The sequence below is a fragment of the Papio anubis genome, chromosome 17, assembly GCF_008728515.1.
Source record: "Papio anubis isolate 15944 chromosome 17, Panubis1.0, whole genome shotgun sequence".
Taxonomy (NCBI): Eukaryota; Metazoa; Chordata; class Mammalia; order Primates; family Cercopithecidae; genus Papio; species Papio anubis.
This window is the reverse complement of record NC_044992.1, coordinates 22,137,214-22,163,401: the sequence shown is the minus strand read 5'-3', so window position 1 is coordinate 22,163,401 and position 26,188 is coordinate 22,137,214. Positions and strand designations below refer to the sequence as shown.

At 50.7% G+C, this 26,188-nt stretch overlaps 1 protein-coding gene and 1 long non-coding RNA gene across 20 annotated transcripts in view; one reads left to right on the top strand and one right to left on the bottom strand.

Annotated features, from left to right (window-relative positions):
- LOC110741592 overlaps nt 1–18,457 on the bottom strand; it is a 24,244-nt gene extending 5,787 nt beyond the window's left edge. The window contains exons 1-2 of one of the 2 annotated variants that reach the window (XR_004179380.1): nt 18,315–18,457; nt 1,327–1,888 (exon numbers count right to left, since the gene is read on the bottom strand). This is a non-coding gene — a long non-coding RNA (uncharacterized LOC110741592). Of the gene's footprint in view, nt 1–1,326; nt 5,408–18,314 lie in introns of those variants that run through there. The other variant, XR_002518042.2, reaches the window with a different exon arrangement.
- MYO18A (myosin XVIIIA) overlaps nt 1–26,188 on the top strand; it is a 106,074-nt gene that overhangs the window by 22,070 nt on the left and 57,816 nt on the right. For 2 of the 18 annotated variants that reach the window (XM_009190004.4, XM_017950465.3), the window contains exons 1-3: nt 18,422–18,501; nt 21,762–21,830; nt 24,895–25,036. The exons of 13 other annotated variants lie outside the window; for them this stretch is intronic. In XM_009190004.4, the coding sequence (XP_009188268.2) occupies nt 24,998–25,036 (39 nt within the window). In that variant the 5' untranslated portion in view covers nt 18,422–18,501; nt 21,762–21,830; nt 24,895–24,997. Of the gene's footprint in view, nt 1–18,398; nt 18,502–18,530; nt 21,831–24,894; nt 25,037–26,188 lie in introns of those variants that run through there. 3 more of the 18 variants (XM_009190001.4, XM_009190000.4, XM_021928888.2) reach the window with 3 other exon arrangements.

Genomic DNA, 26,188 nt, shown 5'->3' with positions numbered 1-26,188 from the left:
GGGTTCACGCCATTCTCCTGCCTCAGCCTCCCGAGTAGCTGGGACTACAGGCGCCCACCACCTCGCCGGGCTATTTTTTTGTATTTTTTTAGTAGAGACGGGGTTTCACCGTGTTAGCCAGGATGGTCTCGATCTCCTGACCTCGTGATCCGCCCGTCTTGGCCTCCCAAAGTGCTGGGATTACAGGCTTGAGCCACTGCACCTGGCTTGTGTTTTGTTTTTTAGAGACAGAGTCTTGCTCTGTTGCCCAGGCTGGAGTGCAGTGGCGCGATCCCGACTCACTGCAAGCTCCGCCTCCAGGGTTCACGCCATTCTCCTGCCTCAGCCTCCCGAGTAGCTGGGACTACAGGCGCCCGCCGCCACGCCCGGCTAATTTTTTGCATTTTTAGTAGAGACGGGGTTTCACCGTGTTAGCCAGGATGGTCTCGATCTCCTAACCTCATGATCCGCCCGCCTCGGCCTCCCAAAGTGCTGGGACTACAGGCGTGAGCCACCGCGCCCGGCCTGGGAAAGTATTTTCTTAGACCTAGGTCACCCCTCGGACTCCCTTAATCTCCCGCCATATGTTCTCCAGAATCAGGGCATGACGTTCTGCCCTGGTGCAACTCAGCCTGGTTGCTTTGCACAAACTCTGGGCCAGGGCAGAATGTCAGGTGTTTGCCGGTGTTCGCCGGGTGTTATCTGTAGCGTTCAGTATGGTGCATAGTGCAGACACGTGCCCTAGGTGGTGTTTAATTGATCTGGGTAAGACTCAGCTGAGGCAGGGCACAGTGGCTCACATCTATAATCCCAGCATTTTGGGAGGCCGAGGTGGGCAGATCGCTTGAGCCTAGGAGTTTGAGACCAGCCTGGGCAACATGGCAAAACACCATCTCTGCAAAAAATACAAAAATTAGCCGGAGGTGGTAACACATACCTGTAGTCCCAGCTACTTGGATGACTGAGGTGGGAGGATCCCTTGAACCTGGGAGGTTGAGGCTACAGTGAGCTGTGATTATGCCACTGATTATGTCACTCAACTCCAGCCTGGGAGACAGAGCAAGACCCTGTCTTGAAAGAAAAAAAAAAACAACAAAAAACTGAGCTGAACAGGAATGCCTTGGGGGAAGGGCATGAAAAGTTCTGGCAAGGTGAGGATCACGTCTAACATTCACTGTAGGTTAGGCACTGTTCTCTGTGTTTTACATACATTCACTTATTTAATTTTTCTCAACAACCCTTTGAAGGAGGGATCATAACAATCTGTTTTAAAGTGAGGAAACTGCATTACTGAGAGGTTCAAGTTAAGCAAATTGCATAAGGTTGCACAGGTATTAAGTGACTCACCAGGACTTGAACTCAGGCCATCAGCTCTTGACTAATCTGCTGTATAGAGGAGAGGAAGGCAGTATCCGGATATCCGTATAAATCCACTGCCCAGCTCAGACCTTCTGACTCCTGCTGCCCTGTCACTAAAAGCCTCTTCACCTCCTTGTCATCCTTCCAGAAGGGAAGCCAGGAGTGACAGGCCTCTCTTGAGCTGCGGTGGTGTGCTGCAGAAGGGTGTGACCGTTGCTCTCAGTGTCTCCTGAGGGTTAGCCAGAGGAAGTGAGCCCAAGTGGCAGCAGGCAGGATTCAATCTTGTGGGAGCTGGGAGAGGGAAGGGTGGCAGAGGGATGCCTTAAGAAGAGAAGTGGCACCTGCCTTGGCAGCATTTGATGTGGTCCCCAGGAGTGGAGGGCCATATGCTAGATCTGGGAGTCTGGGACGTTGCCCCTCTCACCTTTTTGGCCTATACTGGCATGCTGGTGCCGATCTCCATAGCACTTGGGGTGACCGGATCCCTGCAGTGTCACCTCTGACCAAGAGCAGGCTCGCCGTGTTGCTCGAGGCCATGCTGTTGTTTCCTCTGTGTGTTGTGGAAAAACAGTGGCAGAGCACAGCCTGGCGGAGAGCCTGGCAGGGGTGGGGGCAATGCAGGCTTCTCACTGGCGTTTACCCTTGAGCTCTGCTGTTCATTTTTTCTGTAGCCCCTTTCCGTGCCCACGCTTGTACACTTCTACGCATTGGCTTCAGTTTGAATGTCACTTGCACCTGATCCTCCCAGACCATGTCAAGTTCCCACCCTGGCAGCACCCCAGCCTTCTCATAGCATTCACAAGATGGTAATTACTGAGTTATCTTATTCCTTCTCCAGTGCTGGAGCACTGCACAAGGGCAAAGGATATTTGTTGAAGGAAAGAAGATGGTTCTGTAATCAGGAACTAATTCTGTTCGGTCTTCCAGACCAGAACCAAAACTTTAGCTCAGTTTTGGTTCCTGGACCCCTCTTGCTCCAACTGGCCTTGGTGACTGGTCTCTAGAACCTTAGCGTGTCCCGTCTCCACCCACGGACTGTTTCTTGCATGCCTGGGGCCTGGCATCTCTCACAGGACTGGAGGAGAGGCAGCTCTGTGGGCATCCAGGAGCAGGAGCCTGGGAAGGGGGGTCCTGGGGACAGGCTGCTTCCTGCCCCCACACAGGAGCCCGCATGAAGGTGCCAGGCTTGGGTGAGAAGAAGATTCAGGGTTACATGGGGGCTATGCAGTGTCTGGCCCAGACCTTGGAGGAATGTGCCTGTCTCACTGGCTGCAGGTCTCTGAGGGGCTGGAATGTGGCCCGGTGGGGCTTCCTCTTCCCTTCTGCTGCTCTCCCTGAACTGCCTTCATGCTGGAATGTCAGCAGGCTGGGAATTTTCACAGCAAGGATCTTGCCCAATCACAGCAATGGATTCCAGCTGGAGCCTGGGGACAGCTCCCACATGTCCCTACCAGGGAGGGGAGAGTGGGTGCTAAGGCAGCCCCAGTTGCTCTGCTCCTGGGGCCCAGGCTCGGCTCCCATCCCCTCTGGGAGACAGTTTTGGCTCCTGGAACCTTCCCACTCTGACTGGCCTAGGTGACTTATCTGTAGGACCTTAGCATGTCCCTACTAGGCCAGGTCAGGGGGAACCTGGGCTTCTGGAGCTGTAGTGCTCAGGAGAGGGAGTGGGAGGCCTTGGAGCCCAGAGACTCCACCTCTGTGAGGAGAGAACAAGGCTGGCCATGTCCCACAAGGCCTTGCTACCTCTGGTGTGAACATGAGTCAGGGAGGGGAGCCGCCTCGGATTCCATCCTCAGGTGGGGCAAGGCCTCTGGACGCGGGTTCTCTGGCCTCGGCTGGAGGTGGCCCTGCCGAATTCGTCACCTGTATCTGTCTGCTCCCCTGTGGGTCCCACAACACCTTCGGGGCCTGGTCCCCTCTCTTAGTGACCTTTCCGGCTCCTGTGCCCTTTGCCCTCTGATCTCATTTCTGCTGGCTGCTCCCTCCCACTCCCATTTCTGCAAGGAGCTGACTCACTTCCTCCCTCCCTCCCCAGCTCCTCTCACTGCCAGGCCCTGGGGCAAGCAGGGTCCATACAGCATGGCAGGTTCCTCCCAGGGAGCTCTTCTCTGGCAGCAGGACTGAGGCTGCCCCGGCCCTGGGGCAGAAGAGGGCTGCATGTGTGGTGGGGAGGAGGCAGGGCTCTGCGCTATAGGAAAGGTGAGATGTGGATGTCCCCAGAGCCTTGGTGCAATCAGGGTGGGATGTCAGGACACCTTGATGAACACTGCTCTGTGTCAGCCCCTGAGCCTGGTTCTGTGGAGAAGAAAGGCTGAAGATGGCACCCCTGTGATGACAGGGCCTATGCTTCTGCAAGGACAGAAGACATCTGCAGGAAGTTTGATCTCAGCCCTGGGTGGCATGGGCTAGAGGCCAAGCAGTGACAGCACCGTCAGGCAGCATGAGACTGTCATGACTCTCCGTGAAACCCAGTTTCATGCCTGGCCCCAACACATCAAGGGGAAAGTATCTGGAGATTCCAGTAGAACCTTCCAGGGACATGGCGAGGGAAAGGGTCTAATACCATCTGCTTGTGTGGTTAGTTCTTCCTGCTGGGGGCCCTGCCTTCTGCCCCTGCCCCTCCCTCATGTGCGGACTGCTTTGGTTGTGGAGCTGACTGTAGAAGCACTGGGCTCAAAGCAGTAAAAGATTTCCTCCCTGGCTGGGCTGGCATCTTCTGCCTTGCCCTCCCCAGAGCTGTCCAGGCTGTGGGAGCTAGTGTGCCTGGCACTTCAGGCACGGGGGGAACCCAGCATGTGCTGAGCCTGGCACAGTCCTGCCTCCTCTCAGCAGGCACCTAGGTTCCCTAAAGGACATGGGCACAGGGTGGGTCGAGTCCCCACTCACTTGGCCATGCCTCAAGATCAACAGAGGCAAGAGGGAAACTGGGCCCCCTGCCTGAGAAGCCTGGGGAGACTGCTGTGGCCTGTCTTCCCAGAATCGGTGGCCAGCAAACATCCCTGTTCCCCTTAGCACTTGGCTTTGCCTGGCAGAGCCCCGATTGCCCTGGCAGCCTGAGATTCTGGCCTCAGGATTTCTGAACAATAAAAGGGGTTTCTTGCTTAGATGAGGTGAGGGACAGGCAGGAATGAAGCCTTCTCCTAGGGGTACCAGCCTGACCACCTCACCCCAAATGCCCTTGCCCTCCCTCGAGGGAGGCGAGTCACCCTGTGCGGTCACACCAAGGCCTGTCTACACACCTCTCCTGGCGCTGCCTAATCACTCCTGCCTCCACCCATTGTCACCTAACCTCAGCCTGGGAAGAGAACCACAGAACTGGGCTCTGTGGCAGGACACCCAGCTTAGGAATGGCCCAGGCGCCACATACACATGCGCACATACTCTCTCTGTCTCTCACACACACACTCTGTCTCTCTCACACACACACTCTCTCTGCAGAATGTAGAATGGGTTGTCCTTTTCTCCCAGACCCCTCCAGTTTCTGCCATTTGCTTCTAGCCCTTACCTTCTCTGTCAAGGGGAAAGCAGCTGGCTTCACGCCAGAGGACTTTGTCTCTGGGGTAGGGGAAACAGTTTTCCTGCTTTAATCAGGGCTTTGGGTTTCTACCCAGACCGCTTGTCTTCCTTTGATGACTGATTTTGAGGTCTCTCTTCTGTGCCTCTGAAAGAGGGACCCATCCTATAAAGGGTCCTCTACCCTTTGTCCCACCCATTTTCTTCAAAATCCCTAAACTGCAGCTCTTATTGTTGCTGTAGAAACAGATGTTTGTCAAATATGAAGTTGCTTGGAAGGGCTAGTTTTGGCTGCAGGAACTGCTTTCAGCTCATCTGGGGAGAATAGAGGAGGAGAGTGAGGGCCCCAGGCAAGGGCCCACAGGTCAGGAGTTGCGTGTGGTTACGAAGGTGTTGTTAACACAGTGCTAAGTACTGGCTACAGCTTGGCCTCTAGAGCCAGACTGCCTGGGTCTGAATCCTGGCCATGCTGCCTACTGGCTGAGTGATCTTGGGCAAATTATTTAATTCCTCTGTGCCTCATTTTCCTCATTTATTTATTTATTTATTTATTTATTTTATTTTATTTTATTTTTTTTTGAGACGGAGTCTCGCTCTGTCGCCCAGGCTGGAGTGCAGTGGCCGAATCTCAGCTCACTGCAAGCTCCGCCTCCCAGGTTCACGCCATTCTCCTGCCTCAGCCTCCCGAGTAGCTGGGACTACAGGCGCCCGCCACCTCGCCCGGCTAGTTTTTTGTATTTTTTAGTGGAGACGGGGTTTCACCGTGTTAGCCCATGTTGGGATGGTCTCGATCTCCTGACCTCGTGATCCGCCCGTCTCGGCCTCCCAAAGTGCTGGGATTACAGGCTTGAGCCACCGCGCCCAGCCCATTTTCCTCATTTATAAAATGAGAATAATCATAGTAGTTTTAGTCCAGTGTGGTGGTTCATGCCTGTAACCCCAACACTTTGGGAGGTAGGAGGATCGCTTGAGCCCAGGAATTCGACTAGCCTGGGCAACATAGTGAGACAAGCCCAGGCAACATGGTGAGACCCCATCTCTATTAAAAATACAAAAATTAGCTGGGCATGGTGGTGTGTGCCTGTAGTCCCAGTTACTCAGGTGGCTGAGGTGAGAGGATCGCTTGAGCCCAGGAGTTTGCTGCAGTGAGCCATGATTGAACCACTGCACTCCATCCTGGGTGTCAGAGCAAGATCCTGTCTCAAACAAACAAGCAAACACAAAATAATAGTACTTTCCTTGTAAGGTTGTCTTGAGGATTAAATGAATCAATACATATAAACCACTTAGAGCAGTGCCTCAAAATAGTGCCTAGAGTCAGTGAGCACTGGCCAGGCACAGTGGTTCATACCTGTAATCCCAGTGCTTTGGGAGGCTGAAGTGGGAGGATCTCTTGAGGCTAGGAGTTCAAGACCAGCCTGGGAAAGATAGTGAGACTTTGTACAAAGAGTGAAAATATTAGCCGAGTGTGGTGGTGCATGCCCGTCCTAGCTACTTGGGAGGCTGAAACAGGAGGATAGCTTGAGCCCAGGAATTTAAGGCTGCAGTGAGCCATGATCACACCACCGTACTCCAACCTGAGTGACAGAATGAGATCCTGTTTTTTAAAAAAAAAAGTAAACATTATCATCGTCATAATTAATCTGTCTCTGGTACATCAGGAAGCACGGGTGCCTGGTAGCTTGGTACCCACAGTAATGTCACAAGTGCTGTTACTGTTAATGACTCAGCTCTGCTCTATTCTTTATTCTTGTCCTCACGCTGATGCTTTTGCCCAAAGTACCTTTCAGGTAGAGATGGGGAAGAGGCCCAAGCTTACTCAGGGCTTCACAGTAATCTTAGCAAGTGATTGCTTTGGCCTGAGTTTCCAATCTGCTCTGAAGTTTGATTCCAGTTTTTAAAATTGGGCTGCTTTCTCTGTGACTCCCTCCAATCAGATTCTTAGCTGATGGCAAGACCTCTGGAATACTAGGTGTCTTTCTACCCATTTGTTTTCCATTTGAACAAACTTACCCTACTTTTTGGTCTTTCTACAACTTATTTTGTTTATTCACACCTGTCTTGCTCCTGACAGCCCATTTAGATTAGGACTAAGCAGGAATTGATGCATAGAACAGAAAGACAGTCCTGACCTGCCAGTTCCAGGGTCTGTTCTCTGCTCCTACCACCACACATATGAGTGTCCCCAGACTCTCCCACTTGTAATTTTTACTACAGCAAAACCTCTCCAGTGAAGTCCCTGTGATGGAACGCAACAGTGGTCAGACCCGCCACTCTGTTCCTTTGCTCGTCTGTGGATGCCGGGCTAGGGGGCTTCTCTAAGCCTCCTCTCCAATGTATCAGGTATGTCCAGAGTCCATTCTCCACTGTGTCCTCCCCTTCCTACTCCTCCTTTGCTTCATCTAGCCAGTGATACAGGAAGGTGTCCAGTTAATGGGCCTCATTGCTTTATGGCAGAAATCCTGGCATGCCCTGGATGAGGCTTCATTGGCCTTATTTGCTGTTGAAAGTTCAGGATTCTATTGGGACTTCTGTCTCTATAGGAGTACTAACATCAGATAAGTCCTGCAGCCGGTGGCTTGGGGAAGCCCTCAGGCCACTGCATTCCAGATGTCTTACTTGGCTTGGCCCAGAGAATGCAGAAACAAGGAATGATTGTGCGATTGTGCAGGGCACTGAGGGGCTTTCTCCCAGGCCTGGGACGCCTTGGGGTGGGGGCAGGTTTCCATTCAGCCTTGCTTCTGCTCCCAGCTGGGTATTAAATTGTGACTACAGTCCCCTCCTCCACCTCTTTTGGAGGCCTAGGGAACAAGGCAAGGCATGTGGGGATAGGAGTCTAAGCAGACACTGGGATGAGGAAGGGAGAAAACAGCAGGTGGGCAGGGGCATCACCTGAAGGAGGCATTGGTAGAGGGACCAGGACACATTGAAAGGGAACCTCTAGACCAGACCTGCCCAACAGAACATTTTGCAAGGATGGAAATGGTCTGTAGTGCCGTCCAACTTAGTAGGTACTGCACCTTAAATTTTATTTGATTTTTAATTTGTTCAGAAGTATCCTCATTGTTTCCATTTAACTGGAATTTTTTTTGAGACAGGGTCTTGCTCTGTCGCCCAGGCTAGAGTGCAGTGGCACCATCACAGTTTACTGCAGCAAGCTCTTGGGCTTAAGTGATCCTCCCACCTCCCACTTCCCCCTCCCAAGTAGCTGGGACCACACCTGGCTAATTAAAAAAAATTTTTTTTTTAGAGATGGGGTCTCACTATGTTGCCCAGGCTGGTCTTGAACTTCTGCCTCAAGCGATCTTGCTGCCTAGACCTCCCAAAATGTTGGGATTATGGGCATGAGCCATCACACCCGGCCAACTTCAATTTGAATAGCCACTCATGGCTAGTAGCTACCATATTGGACAGTACGGCTCTAAACAGCTCCCAGAAAGAAACAGTTGGGTGTTCTTGAAGTTATTTCCTCTTTCAGAGTTCCCCTGGTGAGGCAGGGGATGGTGGCATTTCCCTTCCTCTCAGGAAGGAAGATCTGTCCTCTCAGGCAATTTCTACACCTCACCAGCTCTGGAATCCTGATGCCCCAGGGCCAGCAGGTCCCTGGCTGTGTGCCACCACAACTGGGGCAGCGCTTCCTTTCCTCGCCAAGCATGTCTTCTGCCCAGCTTTGTAACACACAGGTGCTCACATGCCCCAGTGGATTTGGCCCAGGCAGTGAGCGCGGAGGTGGTGGATTGGTATGCAAGGTAGAAGCTTTTGCTTCTTCCTGTTTCTATGGACATAGGGTTTGCACTTTATTTTTACTTCAAAGGGTTCTAGAAACAGGCCCAATAGGGGCTTCAGAGGTGAACACACATATTCTCAAATATTTGTTGGATGTCCAGTGTTAGGAGGAACCAGAGGCTTGTCTAGAGGAACTTCTCTGACTTTGAGAATAAGCACCACAGGCCTCCATCTCACACCCAGGAAGACCTTACTGATATTTTATTTAAATTGCTGTGACTGACCCTTAAGCTGGTTTCCTTTTTTTTTCTTCTGTGGAAATGGAGAAGAGTTGTCATTTATATGAAAAAGAGAACAATGCTTCATTATGTTTATTCCCTCGTGTCTGCCAGAGGGGGTGGGGAGGAGAACATAATGCATGTGGTACATTTAGGAGACCCAGAAGTGACCCAAGTCCTGATGAGATGTGGGGCAGGGCTGTGGAGGATTTTGGGAAACTATCCTCAAGGCTGGCTCATGGCTTTGGGCCTTGGGGAAGCTTGGCAAAGCAGAGGCAATTTGGAAATCCCCAGCCGCCATGAGAAACTCCCCAGCAGCTGAGAGACCTCAGAGAGCAGCAGGCCTGCTGCCGGGCCAGTCAGCTGGTCCCTGCAGTTTGCCGCATATGCCTGCCTAGTCTTTGGGGATTGACTCTGGGTCTTGGCAGAGAGGACAAGCCCAGGCGTCCGTACTTGGGCTCTGTGCCCAAAAAGGTGTGGTGGTACATGGCTCTGAGCAAACCGATGGGTGTGCCAATGCAGGGACTGGATGGGTGTAGGGGCTGGGGGGAGTGCCAGAGCCCCAAGACTCAACGACCACCTCTGGGGCAGTGATTTGTGGCTCGCCATCCCAAACCCACTGATCTTCCTGATTGCTTGTCCTGGGCCCCTCTCTAGAACAGACTCAAGGCCTTCCTGGCGTCTTTTGACCTTGCATTCATGTATTCATTCATTTATTCCATCAGTAAGCATCTACTGAATGCGTGCTAAATGTAGGAACTGTTTTAGGTTAGGGATAGAGCGGTGATAAAAACAAAGTGGGCGCCGAGCTCATCCCTGCCTCTTTTTGCCCTACGCATCCTGGGGACGGCGAGAGGCCATCTTGCCACCGCTGACCCCTCGGGCCTGAGCTCCCGGGGGACGCCTCCTGGGGGCGGGGCCCGGAGGCCGGCCAGGCGGAGGTGAAAGCCCGCGGCCCTAGCAAAGCGGGAGGGTAGATGAAAAGGTGGCTGCCACCCTCTGCCGGGCGCCAGCGGCGCTGCAGGGCGGAGCTTCCGGAACTCCAGGCGCATGTGCTGGGCCTGGCCCCACCCCCTTGGCCCCGCCCAGGCTCCGGCTGGCCGGTGGGCAAATCCAGGAAGTGTGGCCCGGGGCCTGGGGCTGACTCGGGCCTCACAGACCTTGATCCGTGCGTAGGGTGCTGAGTGGCTGCGCTGGCCCTGGGCATGCACCGTTGGCCACTCCAGGTTTCCTCTCAGCCCTCCTCCTCTCTGAGACCATCCCTAGGCTTCTTAAAGGGAGTCTGCCCTCTACCCCTTCAGAATCCACTGGCCTTCGGCACCCGGTAGAATTTCACTAAAAATCTTGTCACCTCAATACCAATCGCTGTCTCCTAACACTGCTGTTTCATACGAGATGACATTTTGTTACACACACACACACACACAAAGGAATAAAGGATAATTCCTCCCAAGAAAGGGAAGGGACTCCTGCGCTGGCATTTTCTTTGAGACAGTGTAGACTCTAGTACTGGCCCTAGGGCTGGTGCTGAGGACCTCTGAAGTGGTCATCCAGGAAATGCACCTGCCACCCTAGTGGCTGGGCCCTCCCACCCCAAAAGCAAGTGCTCCAGGCCCTCCTGGCCCTGCGCTCTGAGTGCTTTAAACAGGACTCTCCCCAGCTCCCTAAATAAAGAATTCTGTTACTGACACTTTACATACCACAAATTTGTAATACAAGGATCATATAATTCGTACTCATTTATGGCAACAGTGTTTGTAGACTTTTTCTTTTTTTTCAGGAGTTTTGATTTACAGGGGAACTAGAGGGACAAATGGGGTCAGAGAAGTATTCTTTTGTTAAGATATATTTTGTTAAGATATATCTTAACAGTGAGATATATCCTAACAAAATACATCTTCCCAAGCTTGAAACCTTGGTATCTTTCCTTCCTTTTCTCAATCTCCACCCACACCCGCTCGTGCCCATTTCCCATCCTTCCCCAAATAGTCACCAAGTCCAACTTATTTTTCTCTTGGATCAGCCTCTCTTCCCTATCAACTGCCAGAATCCTAGGCAGACCCTTCTTACCTCTCATTTGGTATCCCTTTTACCTTGACTTCCTTTTTTTTTGGCCACCCAGGCTGGAGTGCAGTGGCATGGTCATAGCTCACTGTAACCTGTAACCTTGAACTCCAGGGCTCAAGTGATTGATCCTCCCACCTCAGCCTCCCAAGTAGCTAAGACTACAGTTGCATGCCACCACGCCTGGCTAATTTTTAAATTTTCTGTAGGCGGGTCTCTCTGTGTTTCCCAGGCTGGTCTTGAACTCCTGGTCTGAAGTGATCCTCCTGCCTCTGCCTTCCAAAGTTTTGGGATTCCAGGTATGAGCCACAATGCCTGGCTACCTTAACTTTCTAATGTTCTTTCACCTTCCAGCCTCCTTTCTCCTCCTCTTGCATCCTGTTAGCTCAGCATTTTTTTTTTTTTTCTTTTTTTTAGGCAGGGTCTCTCACTCTGTCACCCAGGCTGGAGTGCAGTGGTGTGATCATGACTCACTGCAGCCTTGACCTTCCCCGGGCTCAGGTGATCTTCCCACTTCAGCCTCCCAAGTAGCTGGGACCACAGGCATGCCACCACCACACCCAGCTAATTTTTGTGTTTTTTGTAGAGATGGGATTTTGCCATGTTGCCCAGGCTGGTCTTGAACTCCTGAGCTCAAGCAGTCTGCCCTCCTCGGCCTTCCAAAGTGCTGGGATTACAGGAATAAGCCACCATGCCTGACCTGCTCAGCATTCTTAAGTCACAGGTTAAATCATGCCCCATCACTCTCCAGAAACTTGTTATGCCTCCCATTGTTTTCCAGGCAGGTGGTGGTGTGTAAGGAGCTGGGCTCTGGAATCTGAACAACCTGAGTTCAAATCACCTGGCCGGTCACAATCTGTGTGATCACAGGCAATTATTTAACCTCTGTAAACCCCGTTTCCCCATTCCACAATTCCCCTTTTCATTAGCTTGCAGGGTTTTGAGAGGAAAACGAGTAGCCCTGTGCCTGGCCATGGCTAGTGCTCAGTGTGTGCCTTCTTGTTCCTTAGACTGCCCACCTTGCTTTCATGTCAGGTACAGCTCTTTCAGGTGGGAGTAACAGAAAGCCCAGCTCAACTGGCTTAAAAAGATATGCGTTGTCACCAATATCTGAAAAGTCCAGTAGTAGAACTGGCTACAGGCTCAGCCTTATCTGGAAACATTAACAGTGTGACCAAGACCTGACCTTTTCTGTCTCTCACCCCATCTTCTAGGCAGGCTTGGTCCTCAGACAAGTAATGGCAAAATGTCACAGCCCCAGGTTCTAGTTGTGTGGATAGAGAAGTGTGACTCTTTGAATAATCCCAGAGTTTCATTATGTATCCTTGAAACTGATTAGGTCACATGCCCTCCATGAACCTATAGCCTGAGGATATTCTTATTGGCCAGGGCCAAGTCATGTGCTGGAGTGGGTCCCCAGAGGGGAAAATAGGGTGCTATAATCAGAGGATGGAGGAATGGGTGGCGGGCAGCAGAAACAACACACATCCACTATAGCATACACCTGCTTGATTTGAGACCCAGCTTCCTTCCCAGCTTTATCCCGCCTTGGTTTCCTATATGTGTCATACATTTCTTCCAGACTTACTGTCCATAACTCATGCTTTTCCACCTCTTTGCCTTTTATTTTATTTTATTTTATTTTATTTTATTTTATTTTTTTGAGACAGAGTCTCTCTCTGTCGCCCAGGCTGGAGTGCAGTGGCGCAGTCTCAGCTCACTGCAACCTCTGCCTCCCGGGTTCAAGTGATTCTCCTGCCTCAGCCTCCCAAGTAGCTGGGATTACAGGCACATGCCACCACGCCCGGCTAATTTTTGTATTTTTAGTAGAGATGGGGTTTCACCATGTTGGCCAGGCTGGTCTCGAACTCCTGACCTCAGGTGATCCGCCCGCCTCGGCCTCCCAAAGTGCTGAGGTTATTGGCGTGAGCCACCACGCCTGCCTGGCCCCTTTTTGCCTTTTCTTACACTACTTTTTCACCCTGGAATTCCCTTCCTACCTCATTACCACATTATAACATTTCTCTCTTTCACTGGCCTAGCTCCAAGCTGTCTGTAAGCTGTCTGCCTAATTCCCTAACTGGAACATTGATGTCCCTGTTGGAGCACTGAGCACATTCTGACTTGAATTTTAATTATTGGGGTACATTTGTTATTTCCTCTGCTGGTCTGTACATTTTTTAAAATCAGGAAATATTTAGTTGAAAACAATAACTAAATCATCTTTCACTGAGTCACTCAAATGTGCCTCGTATTGTCTCTGAGCAGGGCCCAGTGCTAGGTGAGTGCCGGGGATAGAGCAATGAGCAACACACAACCTCTGCCTCAGGAAGCTCAGTCTGTGGTGGGGAAGCTGAAAAAGAAGCAGGCACGGTGCCTCCCCACAGTGTTCACCTTGAGGTATTACAGTTCACAGCTAGTTGAATAAGTGAACGACTTCCTCCAGCCCTCAGAGCCTCCTGTCTGGCCTGCCCCCAGCTCTGCTTAGCTACTCTGCCTGGTCAAGTGCCTGAAACAGAGCCAAAGACCTTGCACTCACCCACACCACCAATGTGGGAGAATAGAGCAGTTGAAGTTGTCACCACACATGGAGATCCCCTTGTTCCCCACTGTATTCCAGCCCGCTTATTGTGCATGCACCATTCAGATCAGTTGGTTAAATCCATATGGATTTTCGTGGAACGCCTGTTGTGTGCCTAGTGCTGGGGAACGGGATGGGATATAAAGGAAGTAGGAAATAGTCCTAGCTCTCCAGGGAGAGCAGGCTTAAACATTCAACACGAATTGATTATCATTCAGAACATTAGTTATGCTGTATAGTCATGGCACGTGGACAGTAAACTTCAATAAATTCAACTATATGCTTATATAAGAAACTATATTACTGTAGCCTAAAATTATAAAAATTATGTTTTGTGTGTTTTTACTATATGCTGTACATGACTATTATGCTTTCCTGCAGCGATATTATATCAAATGGCATACTCAAAATCATGTGTACTGTACTTTGTGAGCAGTTTAAGGGATTTTCAGGAGTTTTAGACCATATTTTTATTTTTGCCTTACATACTGACTTTGGAATCAAACCCCATATAGTGTGTGACTCCACTGTATGTAATAGAGCACCATATTGAGTATAACCAAGAACCATATGTATGTAATGTGTTGAGGTGTAGACAGTGAGTGCTATGGTTTATGATAATAATGATATTAATAATTTAATAAGTATAATTTGCCAGGCCTCATGTCAGTTGCTTTACATGTACTGCCTGTTCTATTCTTACAACAGCCTCATAAGGTGGATATCATACTATTTTAAAGCCAAAAAAGTAGAAACTCTAAGAAGTCAAGTAACTTTCCCTTAGGTCAGGCAGCAAGAAAGAGGCTGGGATTCAGACCCAGGTGTGTCTGGCTGCCGAGTCCACGTTCTTTGCATTGCCAGGTGGGTCTTGGGTTTCAGGGAAGGCTTCATAAAGAAGGTGGGAGTTGAGATGGGCCTGGAGAGATGCAGAGGGTCAGTCAAGGTAGAGTCACATTCATAAGGAATGGCTCTGGTGGTGACAAGGGCAGGCAAATGAGGGAGAGCCAGGCTGGCTGGGAAGAGGGAGAAGAGACTAGAAAAGTAAAAGTCAAGTCTGAGGAGGGGCCAGATTATAGCTTCTGACTGTCCTTGGAGGCAAGCTGAGGGGGTTGGGGTGGCCTGGCTGGCTATGGGAGTGCCCACATGACCTCTGGAGCCATCAGTTAGACTCATCGAAGAAACAGACCGTGCCCTGAGATTGCACCATGCTTTGGGCAGCAGAGGGACTAGCTGTGGTTGCATGTGAAGCTGAGTGGAGGAGTGGAGACAGGCACACTGACAGGCGAGTGACAGCTGATGGCCTAATGAGGTCGGGGACAAAAGAATTAAAAAGCAGACATATGGCCACAAAGGGCGCCTGGCCTTCCTAATATAGGCATATGCAAGGCTTCAGCATGGTGGTGCCTAAGAGGGGCTGGTGCCCTTGGAGAGAGGCTGGGGCATTGGTGGGGCAGAAGCCAGGCTTCTATAGCCAGGCCAGGAAGTCAGGAGTCATCATGGTGGAGATGGCGTGCCCTTCAGTACAGGATGGAGCAGAAATGGATTGGGTTCAAGAAGGAAAGCTCAGAGTTTGAGATCTTTGAGATGAATTAGAGGTGTTGTACTTAAGGAAACAGGGTATATATGTTGGTTATTTTTAGGATTATAAATAGTATAGAACTTAGAAAATGACTTAAATCTTTTATCCCTTAAAAAGGGTAGGCTCCAGTTACCTGGAAATTTTGCTTACAATGCCTCATTTTTTCCCCAGCTTATGATCATAGGTAGATAATAATAGTTAAAATGTATTAAGGCCAAATATGGTGTCTCACGCCTATAATCCCAGCACTTTGGGAGGCCGAGGCAGGTTGATTGCTTGAGCGCAGGAGTCTGAGACCAGCCTGGGCAACATAGGGAGGCCCCATCTGTACAAAAAATATATATATAAAACTTACATGGTGGTGCATGCCTGTGATCCCAGCTACTAGGAAGGCTGAGGTGGGAGGATGGGCTGAGCCCAGGAGATGGAGATTTCAGGGAGCCAAGATAGTGCTGCTGCACTCCAGCCTGGGCAAAAGAGCAAGACCCTGTTTTTTTATTTTGTTTTGTTTTGTTTTAAGTATTGAAAATGAATGTGCTGGGCGCTGTTCTCAGAGCTATGTATGTACTAATTCTTTTAACCCATGTATTAACCCCTCGTGGTAGGTGCTGTTATTTTCCCATTTTATAAATAAAGAAATAGAAGCACAGAGGCTGGGCATGGTGACTCAAACCTGTAATCCCAGCACTTTGGGAGGCCGAGGCTGGCGGATCACTTGCTGTCAGGAGTTCAAGGTCAGCCTGGCCAAAATGGTGAAACCCCGTCTCCACTAAAAATACAAAAATTAGCTGGGTGCGGTGGCGCATGCCTGTAATCCCAGCTACACAGGAGCCTGAGGCACAAGAATCGCTTGAACCTGGGAGGCGGAGGTTGCAGTAAGCCAGATGGAGCCACTGTGCTCCAGCCGACAGAGAGAGTGAGACTCTATTTCAAAAAATAAAATACAAATGAAAAGAAGTTGAAACACAGAGAGGTCAAGTTGTGTAGTTTACTACGTGGAAGAGCCAAGATTAAACCGGGCCATGTGGCCCTGGAGGTCACACTCCTAACCATGGTATGCTGTGAATCATTCCTTTCAAGCCGTGCCTCTCAGACTTTAATGTGCCTCAGCATCACCTGGAAGCCTAGTTAAAACACAGATGCTGCACCCCATATCCAGAGTTCTTGGTTCAGCAGGTCTGGGTCAGGTTCCTGGAATTTGCATTTCCAACAAGTCCCCAGGGGATGGCCACACTGCTGGCCTGAGAACTTGGAGAACCAAAGCCCTTTCACATACATTATGTACCAGTCTCAGACTGGTTGGGTAAGAGTCAGTACAGGTGTAATCCTCATTTTACAGATAAGGGAAATTTAAGTCACCTGTCTATGTTCACGCAGCTAAGTCATTCATTCATTCACTCATTCATTTAACAAATGGACATTTCTGTGCTAGGCCTTATGCTGGCCTTAGAGTCTTGCAGTTCTCAGCCTTGGCTGCATGTAAGAATCACCTGGGGAGCTTTTATCCATAAAAAATCCCAGTGCCCGGCCGGGCGCAGTGGTTCACGCCTGTAATCCCAGCACTTTGGGAGGCTGAGGCAGGAGGATCACAAGGTCAGGAGATTGAGACCATCCTGGCTAACACGGTGAAACCTCGTCTCTACTAAAAATACAAAAAATTAGCCGGGCATGGTGGTGGGCGCCTGTAGTCCCAGCTACTCGGGAGGCTGAGGCAGGAGAATGGCGTGAACCCGGGAGGCGGAGCTTGTGGTGAGGCGAGATCGCGCCACTGCACTCCAGCCTGGGGGACAGAGCAAGACTCAGTCTCAAAAAAAAAAAAAAAATCCCAATGCCCAGGCTCCCCCTCCCAGACCAATTATGTCAGAAACTGAGAGGGAAAGGGTGGGCTCCAGGCATCGGTATTTTTTTCAAGTTCCCCAGTGGATTTCAGTGAGCAGCTGAGGCTGGCACCATTGTTCTAAGTAGCCACTGGAGATGGGAAGACCTGCGACACTGCATGTGCTTCAGAAGGGCCAGATGCTTCCCCTGGGGAGACATCCCATTCCCTAGAGAGCAGGACACAAGCACAGCACCATGTCCTAAGAGTCTGTATATGTGACTATATGACAGTGAGACTTGGACAGTGCATGGCAGGTAGGAGGCAGAGCTGGGTTTCCGTCCTCTCTGGCAGTGCTTACCAATCTTTTCATGGAGAAAGTCAGACAATTTATAGAACCAATGGCCCTTAGAGCTGGCCAGGGGCAAGAATCATGGGGTGTATGCCAGACTGGTTAGGAGGTGATTCTGTACCAGGGCTTCCTAGCACCACCCCCACCTTTTTTTTTTTTTTTTTCCCTGAAGAGGAAGAGGGAAGGAAGAGGACTGTTTCCTTTTTTCTGCAGAGCTGACAGCTTCTGAGACTTGCACTCCCTGTCTTTTGGCCCCTTCCCATTCTGTTCTCCAGCTCCCATTTCAGCCTCTCAGCGGGTCCCTAGTCCTGGTCTAAGCATCCCATGGTGCTAACTGGAGAACCAGGCCAGGATTTCTCTTCACAAGAAACACTGGCTTTTCACAGGCAGCCGTCGCTCATTGGCCAGACACCCATGACTTCCTCTGTCTGCAGGGCTGAGGCCCACCCCACCCTCCTCTCTGCCTGTGCAGTCCCTGGCATGTGTGGAGGGGAGAGGGATGTAAACGTAGAGAGTACTATTGATTCTCTGCATATCCCCTGTGTACTGATGGCAGTGGGGCAGTAAGTGGGCCTGCCCGTGTGGGTCTCTGCTCTTGCCAGACCTTACAGGACTGTGTGCGGCTGCTGTTTGGGCACAGTGTGCAGTGGGCCCCGTGTGTTGTCTTGGATGTGACGTTAGTGGCTGTCTTGGCCTCTGCCGCAGTAATTAGATGGCTAGGGTAGGCCTATGATTTGGGTGTTCTCAAGAACACTGGGTTGATTGAATGTTTGTGCATGCTGGTGTGTGTGTATACGTGTACATGTATGTGAGTGCGCATGTGCTTGTCTCAAGTTTGGCCTGTGGGGCCGGGGGCTGCAGGTCTCAAATTCCTCTGCTATTTTTAGGAGCCATATCAGCCCAGCTGTCCCGGAGCTGGGGTGTGTGTCCATAGACAAGTCTCACCCTCCCTGTCCTTGCCCTAACCCCCCAACACTGCCTGCCGCCCACCCCAATGGCTTTACCCTAAGAGCCTTCTCCTTCCCTTCCACACACACTGCTGTATCACCGTCTCCCTCCTGGCATACCTGATACCCGCAGTCCTCCGGGCTACTGGCTCCAACCGGGGCTGGGCAGCTCTGGACGGGAGGGGCTGGGGAGAGGGCGGGAACTGGGCGGGGCCAGAGCCTGTGCTATTTTGAGCTGCTAACAGAGCCAGAGCAGCATCAGAGCGGAGTCTCCTTGCTCTGGGCTGCTCCGGGCCAGGCCATGCGGGTGAGTGTCCCTCTGACCCCCTACCCTGGAAGTGTCCCAGGCTCCTCATGCTATTTCCTCATTTAGGAAAGGAGGGACCTTTTTGTGATTTCCCCAGATGTGGCTGAAGTAGGTGGGGAGAGGGGTGGGGCCGCCTTGGGGCTCCTCTCGGAGCTTCTTGGTAAGAAGGGAGTTACCCAGCCCCGGAAGCCTCAAAAACCCCTCCGTGGCTAGGAGCAGGGCATCCTGGGCCTGACTCATGACTTCAGGAGTTTTGGAGGGGCACTGTCTTCTGAATCTCAGTTTCCTGAGGTTGCATCCACCCCCAAGGCTGTGACATGCCTTCCCCACCAACCATTAGTGCTTTTTTGGCCTTCCTTCCTTAGAATGCTATTTTCTTCCAAAGCCCCAGCCTCCCCAGCACCCAAGGTCTTCGGTAGTCTTGTCTCTGCATTGTTGGTGGTATAGCCCTCTCCTCTCTTCCTCCTTGAGAGGGGATGGTCCTTGGAGTTGTCAAGGAGCACCCGTTCTCAATGTCCCCAAAAGTAGTCTTAGCATGGCCACCTCCATTTCTGTGCATAGGACACTTGCAAGGGGCACAGATGGTGTGTCGGGGATGCTCTGACTGGCCCTAAGTCTCTTTTTTAGTAGAGATTACTCCAGATAAGTAAGTTCCTTAAAAAAGAAAGTGAGGAGAGGCATAGTTGCTCCCAGTCCTTTCTGTTCCTCTGACTCTACCCCTCCCAGCCACCAAGGGTAAGGTTTTCAGTTGTGTCAGCAGTTGGCAGAGTATGTGGGCTGGCCTGGTGCGGAGGTGCATCAGGAGCCTAAGATGTGCCTGTGAGCACTTGTATCTCTTTCTGCTCAGGACTGCCCTGCCTCAGCCCCCAGACTGCCACCAGGGCTGAGTTGTGTGGGCAGTATGCCTGGGGTGGGGGAGAGGTCAGAGAGACCTCCTCACCCTGAGAGATGGGTGCTTCCTGGTCTATGTTACTCTCCCCCAGCCACCCCCGGGCCACTAGCACCAGGTCACAGATTCAGGGCCATGCACAGTGATATCCAAGCAGACAGCAAAGTGCCCTGCAGAGGGGCAGTGAGCATCCCCAGGGAAGGGAGGCCTCCAGCAGGTCCAGTTGTTGGAGGAGGAAACCAAGACCCTTCTGCAACTGCAGTTGCGGCAGGAAGCCATTCTAGTGCACCTGCTTCCTCTGGGCTGGCCTGCAGTGAGGCGGGTGCCTGCCTGCTTTCTGTTCCGCCCTGGGGCTGGGGAGGGCTCTGGCTGGAGGCTGCACTGCAAGGGCCAGGTTGTCCCTGCCAAGCTCGTCTCCCCCTCCTCCTCTGTCTGGTAGCATGGCCTTCAGTTCATTCCCTAGAGAGCTTCCCTTCCTCTCAAGCAGTTCCATGTAAAGCATATTCAGGTCGGTGGGTGGAGGGGCGGGTCATCATTGGGAATCCCTGCTTTCCTCCCAAGCTGCTGTTCTGGCAGCTGATGTAGAAGGACAACAGTGCAGGTGAGCCAGGGGAGATGGAGGGTAGGGCGTGCCTCCATCCCTTAAAGTGAGCAGTGGAGGTCTCTCGCAGGAGACCTGAGTGTGAATCCCAGATCTGCCACTTGCTGCTGTGAGGCTTTGGGCGAGTCACCTGACCTTCTGAGCCTCCTTTTGCTCATTTGTAAAGTAGCAATCACACAGTCACACTAGTATCTATTTCAGAGGGATGTTGTGAGGATCAAATGAGATGATTCATGTGAAGGATTCAGCACAGTGCCTGACACATACCAAATGCTCAATAACGATTAACCGTTTTTTACTATTATGCTAGTATTTCTTCCCTTCTCCTTTGTTCCTCCCACCCCCCATCGCCCCCAATCCCTAGATAAGTTGGTGCTAGGTTGGGACTGGGAGGAAGAAGTCTACTGGGAACTGCCCTCTGTGCCTCCGAATGGGAAAGAGGGAGGAGAGGAGAATGCCCTGCCTTTTGGTCCTCAGAAGGAGAAACCTTGGGTGTGTGAGTGCTGGCAGAAGCGGCGAGGTGGGGAAGTGACCTCAGCCACGTCTCGGCTTCCTCTGGGCACTCTCTTGAGGGTTACCTGCTGCTCTCAGGGGCTTGCAGTGTGCAGATGTCTGGCGTGGATGCTTGGGCCTCAAAGCATTTGTCCAGGCCGGGCATTCCAGGCCTGAGGGACTGCCTGAGGCATCGCATTATTCTCCTAGAAGCATTTGTGCCCCCATTCCCTCCTGTGAGGGGCCCAGAAAGTGCATGTTAAGGGCGAGTGGGCTCTGCTGGCACGGTGGAGGGTAAACCCCAGCTGCTCCCAGAGCGTCAGAAGCCTGCTGGGGCTGAGGCTTGACAGTCCCTCAGCACATTTCTTGGATCTCTCCTCTTTGAGAACAAATGCTTCTAGCTATTGTCTGTTTTTCTTTTTCTTTTTTATTGACTATTTAGCCATCTTCACAATAAAAATAAGAAGTAAGTAACAAATACATAACAAAATAAATACCAAGTGTTCCTATTGTGTCTAATTCACACAGTTTATAAGATTATTATGATCACTCTTTGTATACTATTTGAGTTCCAGTTTTTTTGATTGGTGTTATTTTATGTGGAGCTTTCCATATGGTTACGTTGTCCACACATTTGTCAGTTTAAATGGCAATATAACAACAGGTTGTACCTAACCATTTCCTAATTCTAGGCATTTGGGCACTTTCCAATTTGGAGCTGTTATGTAGAGTGCATCTATAAAAATCTTTGCATTTTTTTCTTTCTCTTTATTTCTTTAAGTCTGCTCATTGGACATACATTCCTGAAGATGGAATGACTAGGCCAGAGGATGATGCATTTGGTGGCTGTTGTTCCACAAAGAGCTACTAAGCGATTTCAGTGTCCTCACCCTCCCCACAAACCCAGGCACTGAGTTGACTATGTATTTATTGTGAGCAGGTTTAGAGATTATACCTCCCTTGTTTGTACCATGTCCCTGGGAATCAGAATAGGCAAGTGTTGTTCTCCATAGATTACATCTGGGGAAGAGATTAGATGGGAATAAGAGGTTTGTGCAAAGAACTCCTGTCCCAGCACTCTCGTGCAGCTAACATTTCTTAGGCACCTACAGTATGATGAGTAAGATGGGTAAGTTCTGCTCAGGGGTGAATCACAGTCCAGGGATGACAAAGACACACCAACAGCTCCCCAAGATCCACTCTGGTTGTGGCTCCCAGCTCTGCCACTTAATAGTTGCAGGGCTCTCGGCAACTCACCTTCTTTATTTCCTTACCTAGAAAGTGGGTTGTTGTGAGGATTCAATGAGGAGACCTGTATGAAGTGCCTTCCCCTGTGCCTGGCTCATAGTAAGTGTTCAGTGAGTGTGGGTTTCTCTTGCTGTCCCTCAGAAGTACCACAGAGGGAGGAGGTGGGTGAGCTGCAGAGTGGCAGAATCATGGTGGGGTCTCCCTTTTTGCAAGTCCAAAAACTCGATTTGGAAAGTTGCACACTAGTAAAACACACTATCAATCCATGCTTTGGCGTGACCGGATCTTCTGAATCTCCACGCTGATGAAGTTTATCAAGCAGATTTGGCTACCAAGGCTGACACCTGTCTAACATACCAGAAAATGTGGGCACTAAGGAAGCAGCACAGGCTTTGGAGGCAGACCAATGTGGGTTGAAGTCTGGGTTCCCCCACTTAACTAACTTCATGACTTAATCTCTTTCTGGATCTTTTCCCTCATCGACAAAATTGGAATAATAATAATTCCCATATCACCAGTCCTCAGATTGTTGTAAGATTTACATTAGAAAATAAATGTTAAATACCTTGTATAGGGCCCATCTCATTGTAGGTGCTCCATATTCAGTAATGTTGCTAGAAATGGCTGAAATCTCTAGAGAGAGAACAAGTCAAGGAAGAGAGGCCTTAGATCTAAATACCCTTGCTCTGGAGAGCCATTTGTTCCCAACTCAGATGCTGCCACCATCTTTGGGGCCTGAGTTCCTTACCCGTTCTGTCTTGGATAAGAGTAACTTGATCTTTTTTTTATTTTTTATTTTTGTGGGTACATGATAGGTTTATATACCTACGGGATACATTATATATATATATATATATATATATATATTTCTTTTTTTGTTTTGAGATGGGGTCTCACTCTGTCACCCAGGCTGGAGCATGCAGTATTACAATCTCTGCTCACTGCAACCTCTGCCTCCCTCTGAGATCCTCCCACCTCAGCCTCCCCAGTAGCTGGGACCACAGGCACGCACCACCATGCCCAGTTAATTTTTTGTGTTTTTGGTAGAGACAAGGTTTCACCGTGTTGCCCAGGCTGGTCTCAAACTCCTGAGCTCAAGCAGTCCACCCACCTCAGCCTCCCAAAGTGTTGGGATTACAGGCGTGAGCCACCGTGCCCGGCCCATGAGATGTTTTGATATGGGCATGCATTGAGAAACAAGCACATCATGGACAGTGGGGTTTCCACCCCCTCAAGCATTTATCCTTTGGGTTATAAATAATCCAGTTCCAGGATAACTTGCTCTTGATCCTAAACAAATTCAGTGATAAGGAAGACAGGAAAACTGTCTAGGCAATTCTGCATAAAAGCCACAGAATTTCCTCTGGGGAGAGCCCCACATCTGTGTTCAGAGTGATGCTAATAGGAACAGCTGATGCAGAGGAACAGGCCTGGGTGGAAATGGCCCGGTGTCCTTAAAGCCTAGGCCAGATGGGACCTGTATGAACAAGTAGGAAAACTTGAACAAGAGACCAAAGATCAAATGAGTTAAAATTACAGCAACAGACAAACTTAAAGTCTTTAGCACATTAACTGAATAATAAAACAGAAGTCAATAAAGCAAAATAAAAATAATTAATTGAAAACAAGACATTTCCTAATTTTTAACTATTCATTTATGATAAGCGGTTTTAAGAATGAACCAGTTCTTGGCCGGGCGCAGTGGCTCACTTCTGTAATCCCAGCACTTTGGGAGGCCGAGGTGGGCGGATCACGAGGTCAGGAGATCGAGACCATCCTGGCTCACACGGTGAAACCCCGTCTCCACTAAAAAAATACAAAAAATTAGCCAGGCGTGGTGGTGGGCACCTGTAGTCCCAGCTACTCGGGAGGCTGAGGCAGGAGAATGGTGTGAACCCAGGAGGCAGAGGTTGCAGTGAGGCGAGATTGCGCCACTGTACTCCAGCCTGGGTGATAGAACGAGACTCTGTCTCAATTAAAAAAAAAAAAAAGAACCAGTTCTTAAACTCCACTGAATTGCACTGATTCTTTGGATGAAGCCTGTGCCTGGACTGAGGCAGATTCTGACTTGATTTTTCAAGAGGCCCAGCTCGGGTTTCTAATCCATAGATGGACAGTTTTGCAGTTCTCCAGGCCTCTTGCCCCAGGTAATGCGTGTTACAGCAGGAAGGCAAAGTTGCTGGAGTCCTGAGGCAGCTTCCTCAATTCCTCTCCTAGGTCACAGGCCCACAACTTTGGTTTACTGTATTAAGGGTTTGAGTGCCAGCTGGGCGTGGTGGCTCATACCTGTAATCCCAGCACTTTGGGAGGCTGAGGTGGGTGGATCATCTGAGGTCGGGAGTTCAAGACCAGCCTGACCAACATGGAGAAACCCCGTCTCTACTGAAAATACAGAAATTAGCCAGGTGTGGTAGTGGGTACCTGTAATCCCAGCTACTCGGGAGGCTGAGGCCGGAGAATCGCTTGAGTCCGGGAGGCGGAGGTTGCAGTGAGCCCAGATCGTGCCATTATACTCCCGCCTGGGCAACAAGAGCGAAATTTTGTCTCAATAAATAAATAAATAGAATTTGAGTGCCTCTCCCCACATAGACTCCTAAGGTGCCAGACATGGAGAGGCTTTGAGCCATTGTCTAGACTAGCCCCTAATTCTACAGAGAGGCCCAGAGAGGCAAAGTGGCTTATTCAAAGCACACAGCTTCTGGCCAGGCGCAGCGCTCACGCCTGTATAGATCCCAGCACTTTAGGACGCCGAGGCGGGCTGATCACCCGAGGTCAAGAGTTTGAGACTAGTCTGGCCAGCATGGTGAACCCCCATCTCTACTAAAAATACAAAAATTAGCTGGGCATGGTGGTGCATGCCTGTAATCTCAGCTGCCGGGGAGGCTGAGGCAGGAGAATCGCTTGAACCCGGGAGGCAGAGGCTGCAGTGAGCCGAGATGGCACCATCGCACTTCAGCCTGGCTACAGAGTGAGACCGCGTCTCAAAAAATAAAAAAATAAAAATAAAAACAAAGCACACAGCTTCCAAGGGTAGGGAGTGCTATGTTCTGTGCCTACTTTCCTTCATTTTCCTTTAATATTTTATTCCTTACTCCAATGCCCTTTTGAGTTTTGTAATCCTTCCTCCTCCACTCCATTCCTCCTTTCCCCTTGTTGCCCACAGCGTTTGTCCTGGCAGGTTCTGGCTTTTAGGAAGACTCTGAGACACCGCGAGACCCTGCCCCCAATTTCTTCTCTGGCTCAGGGTACAGGTTACCTTCAGCGTCATGGCCTTTTCATCAAGGTTCGCCTTCTGGGAGCAAAAGGAAAGTTAGATTTTAAAATCTTTATGTTTTTCCTGTGTGCTTAGCATGTTGTGTCTGCAGGCAGGAGACTGGCTTGTGGGAGAGGGAGCTTTGGAAGCTAGAGATGGACTGGGGCACGTGTGTATAATTGGGGGTGGCAGGGAGAATGACGGGGAGGGGCTGGTGAACTCCCTATTCTGGCTGGATGGGCTCCTGTGCTGAGTCATGCTCCTCCCCTAAGCCCCATCTCTGGTAAGGTGAGCTGCCCTTTGTCCTGCTGGTGTCCCGCTGGATTAACCCCTCCACACCCTTCCCACCATCCTGCTGCCTTGACTCACCCCTGGAACGTGGGCTGCTGTGGAGGGACCACTGGAACTGGGTCTCCCTGAGCCTGGGGACTGCAGTGGGTAGGAGGACAAGGGGCTGAGGGTGAGGAGTCAGGCCAGTTGGCCACCTGGGTCCAGAGGGTGATTCAGGCCGCAGACTTGGGACTGCCTGTGCGTGTGCCTTTATGTGTGTGCATAGTCCCCAGCTGGGCAGTGACCTACAACAGCCAGAGCCCTTCTGGTGGGGGAGGGAGCAGTGAGTCAGCCTGACGCTAAATCCAGAGCTGAGCTCAGAGCTGGGCCCAGTGTTTCAGACACTTGGGGGGCACCCAGTGTTTTCCCCAATGCCACACCTTGGGCCAGACATTTGGGGTCCCAAATTTGAGCCACTGGAGGGAGGACAGATTTGGAGCTGGTGAAGAACACAGAGTGGACTTGGAATCTGGGCCACCCCAGAACCCAAGTTAACAGCACTGCATGCAGTAATGAATGTATCTGTGTGATTTGCAAACACTTGTCCTCCCACTAACCTGTGTGCCCCGGAACTACTGCATGGTGTGATCCCTGGGGCAGCAAGGGGGAGAGTGATGGCTTGGTGGGGGGCAGCAGGCACAGACCTAGACCCTGCCACTCTTCCTCACTCTGTCCCCCATTCCCTGCCTTCCCTTTCTCTGCTCCGATTCCATTTCTTAAAGAAGTAGGCTCCACTCTGGTGAATATTTGTCATTTTCCCCCATCCTTGGCATTGTGAGCTAACTATGAAGCTTGAGCCTGTTGCAGATAGCTCTGTGGACAAGATGCAGCTTTAAAACTGCAGCGGCTATCACGCCAGCCAGTGCCTCTGGCA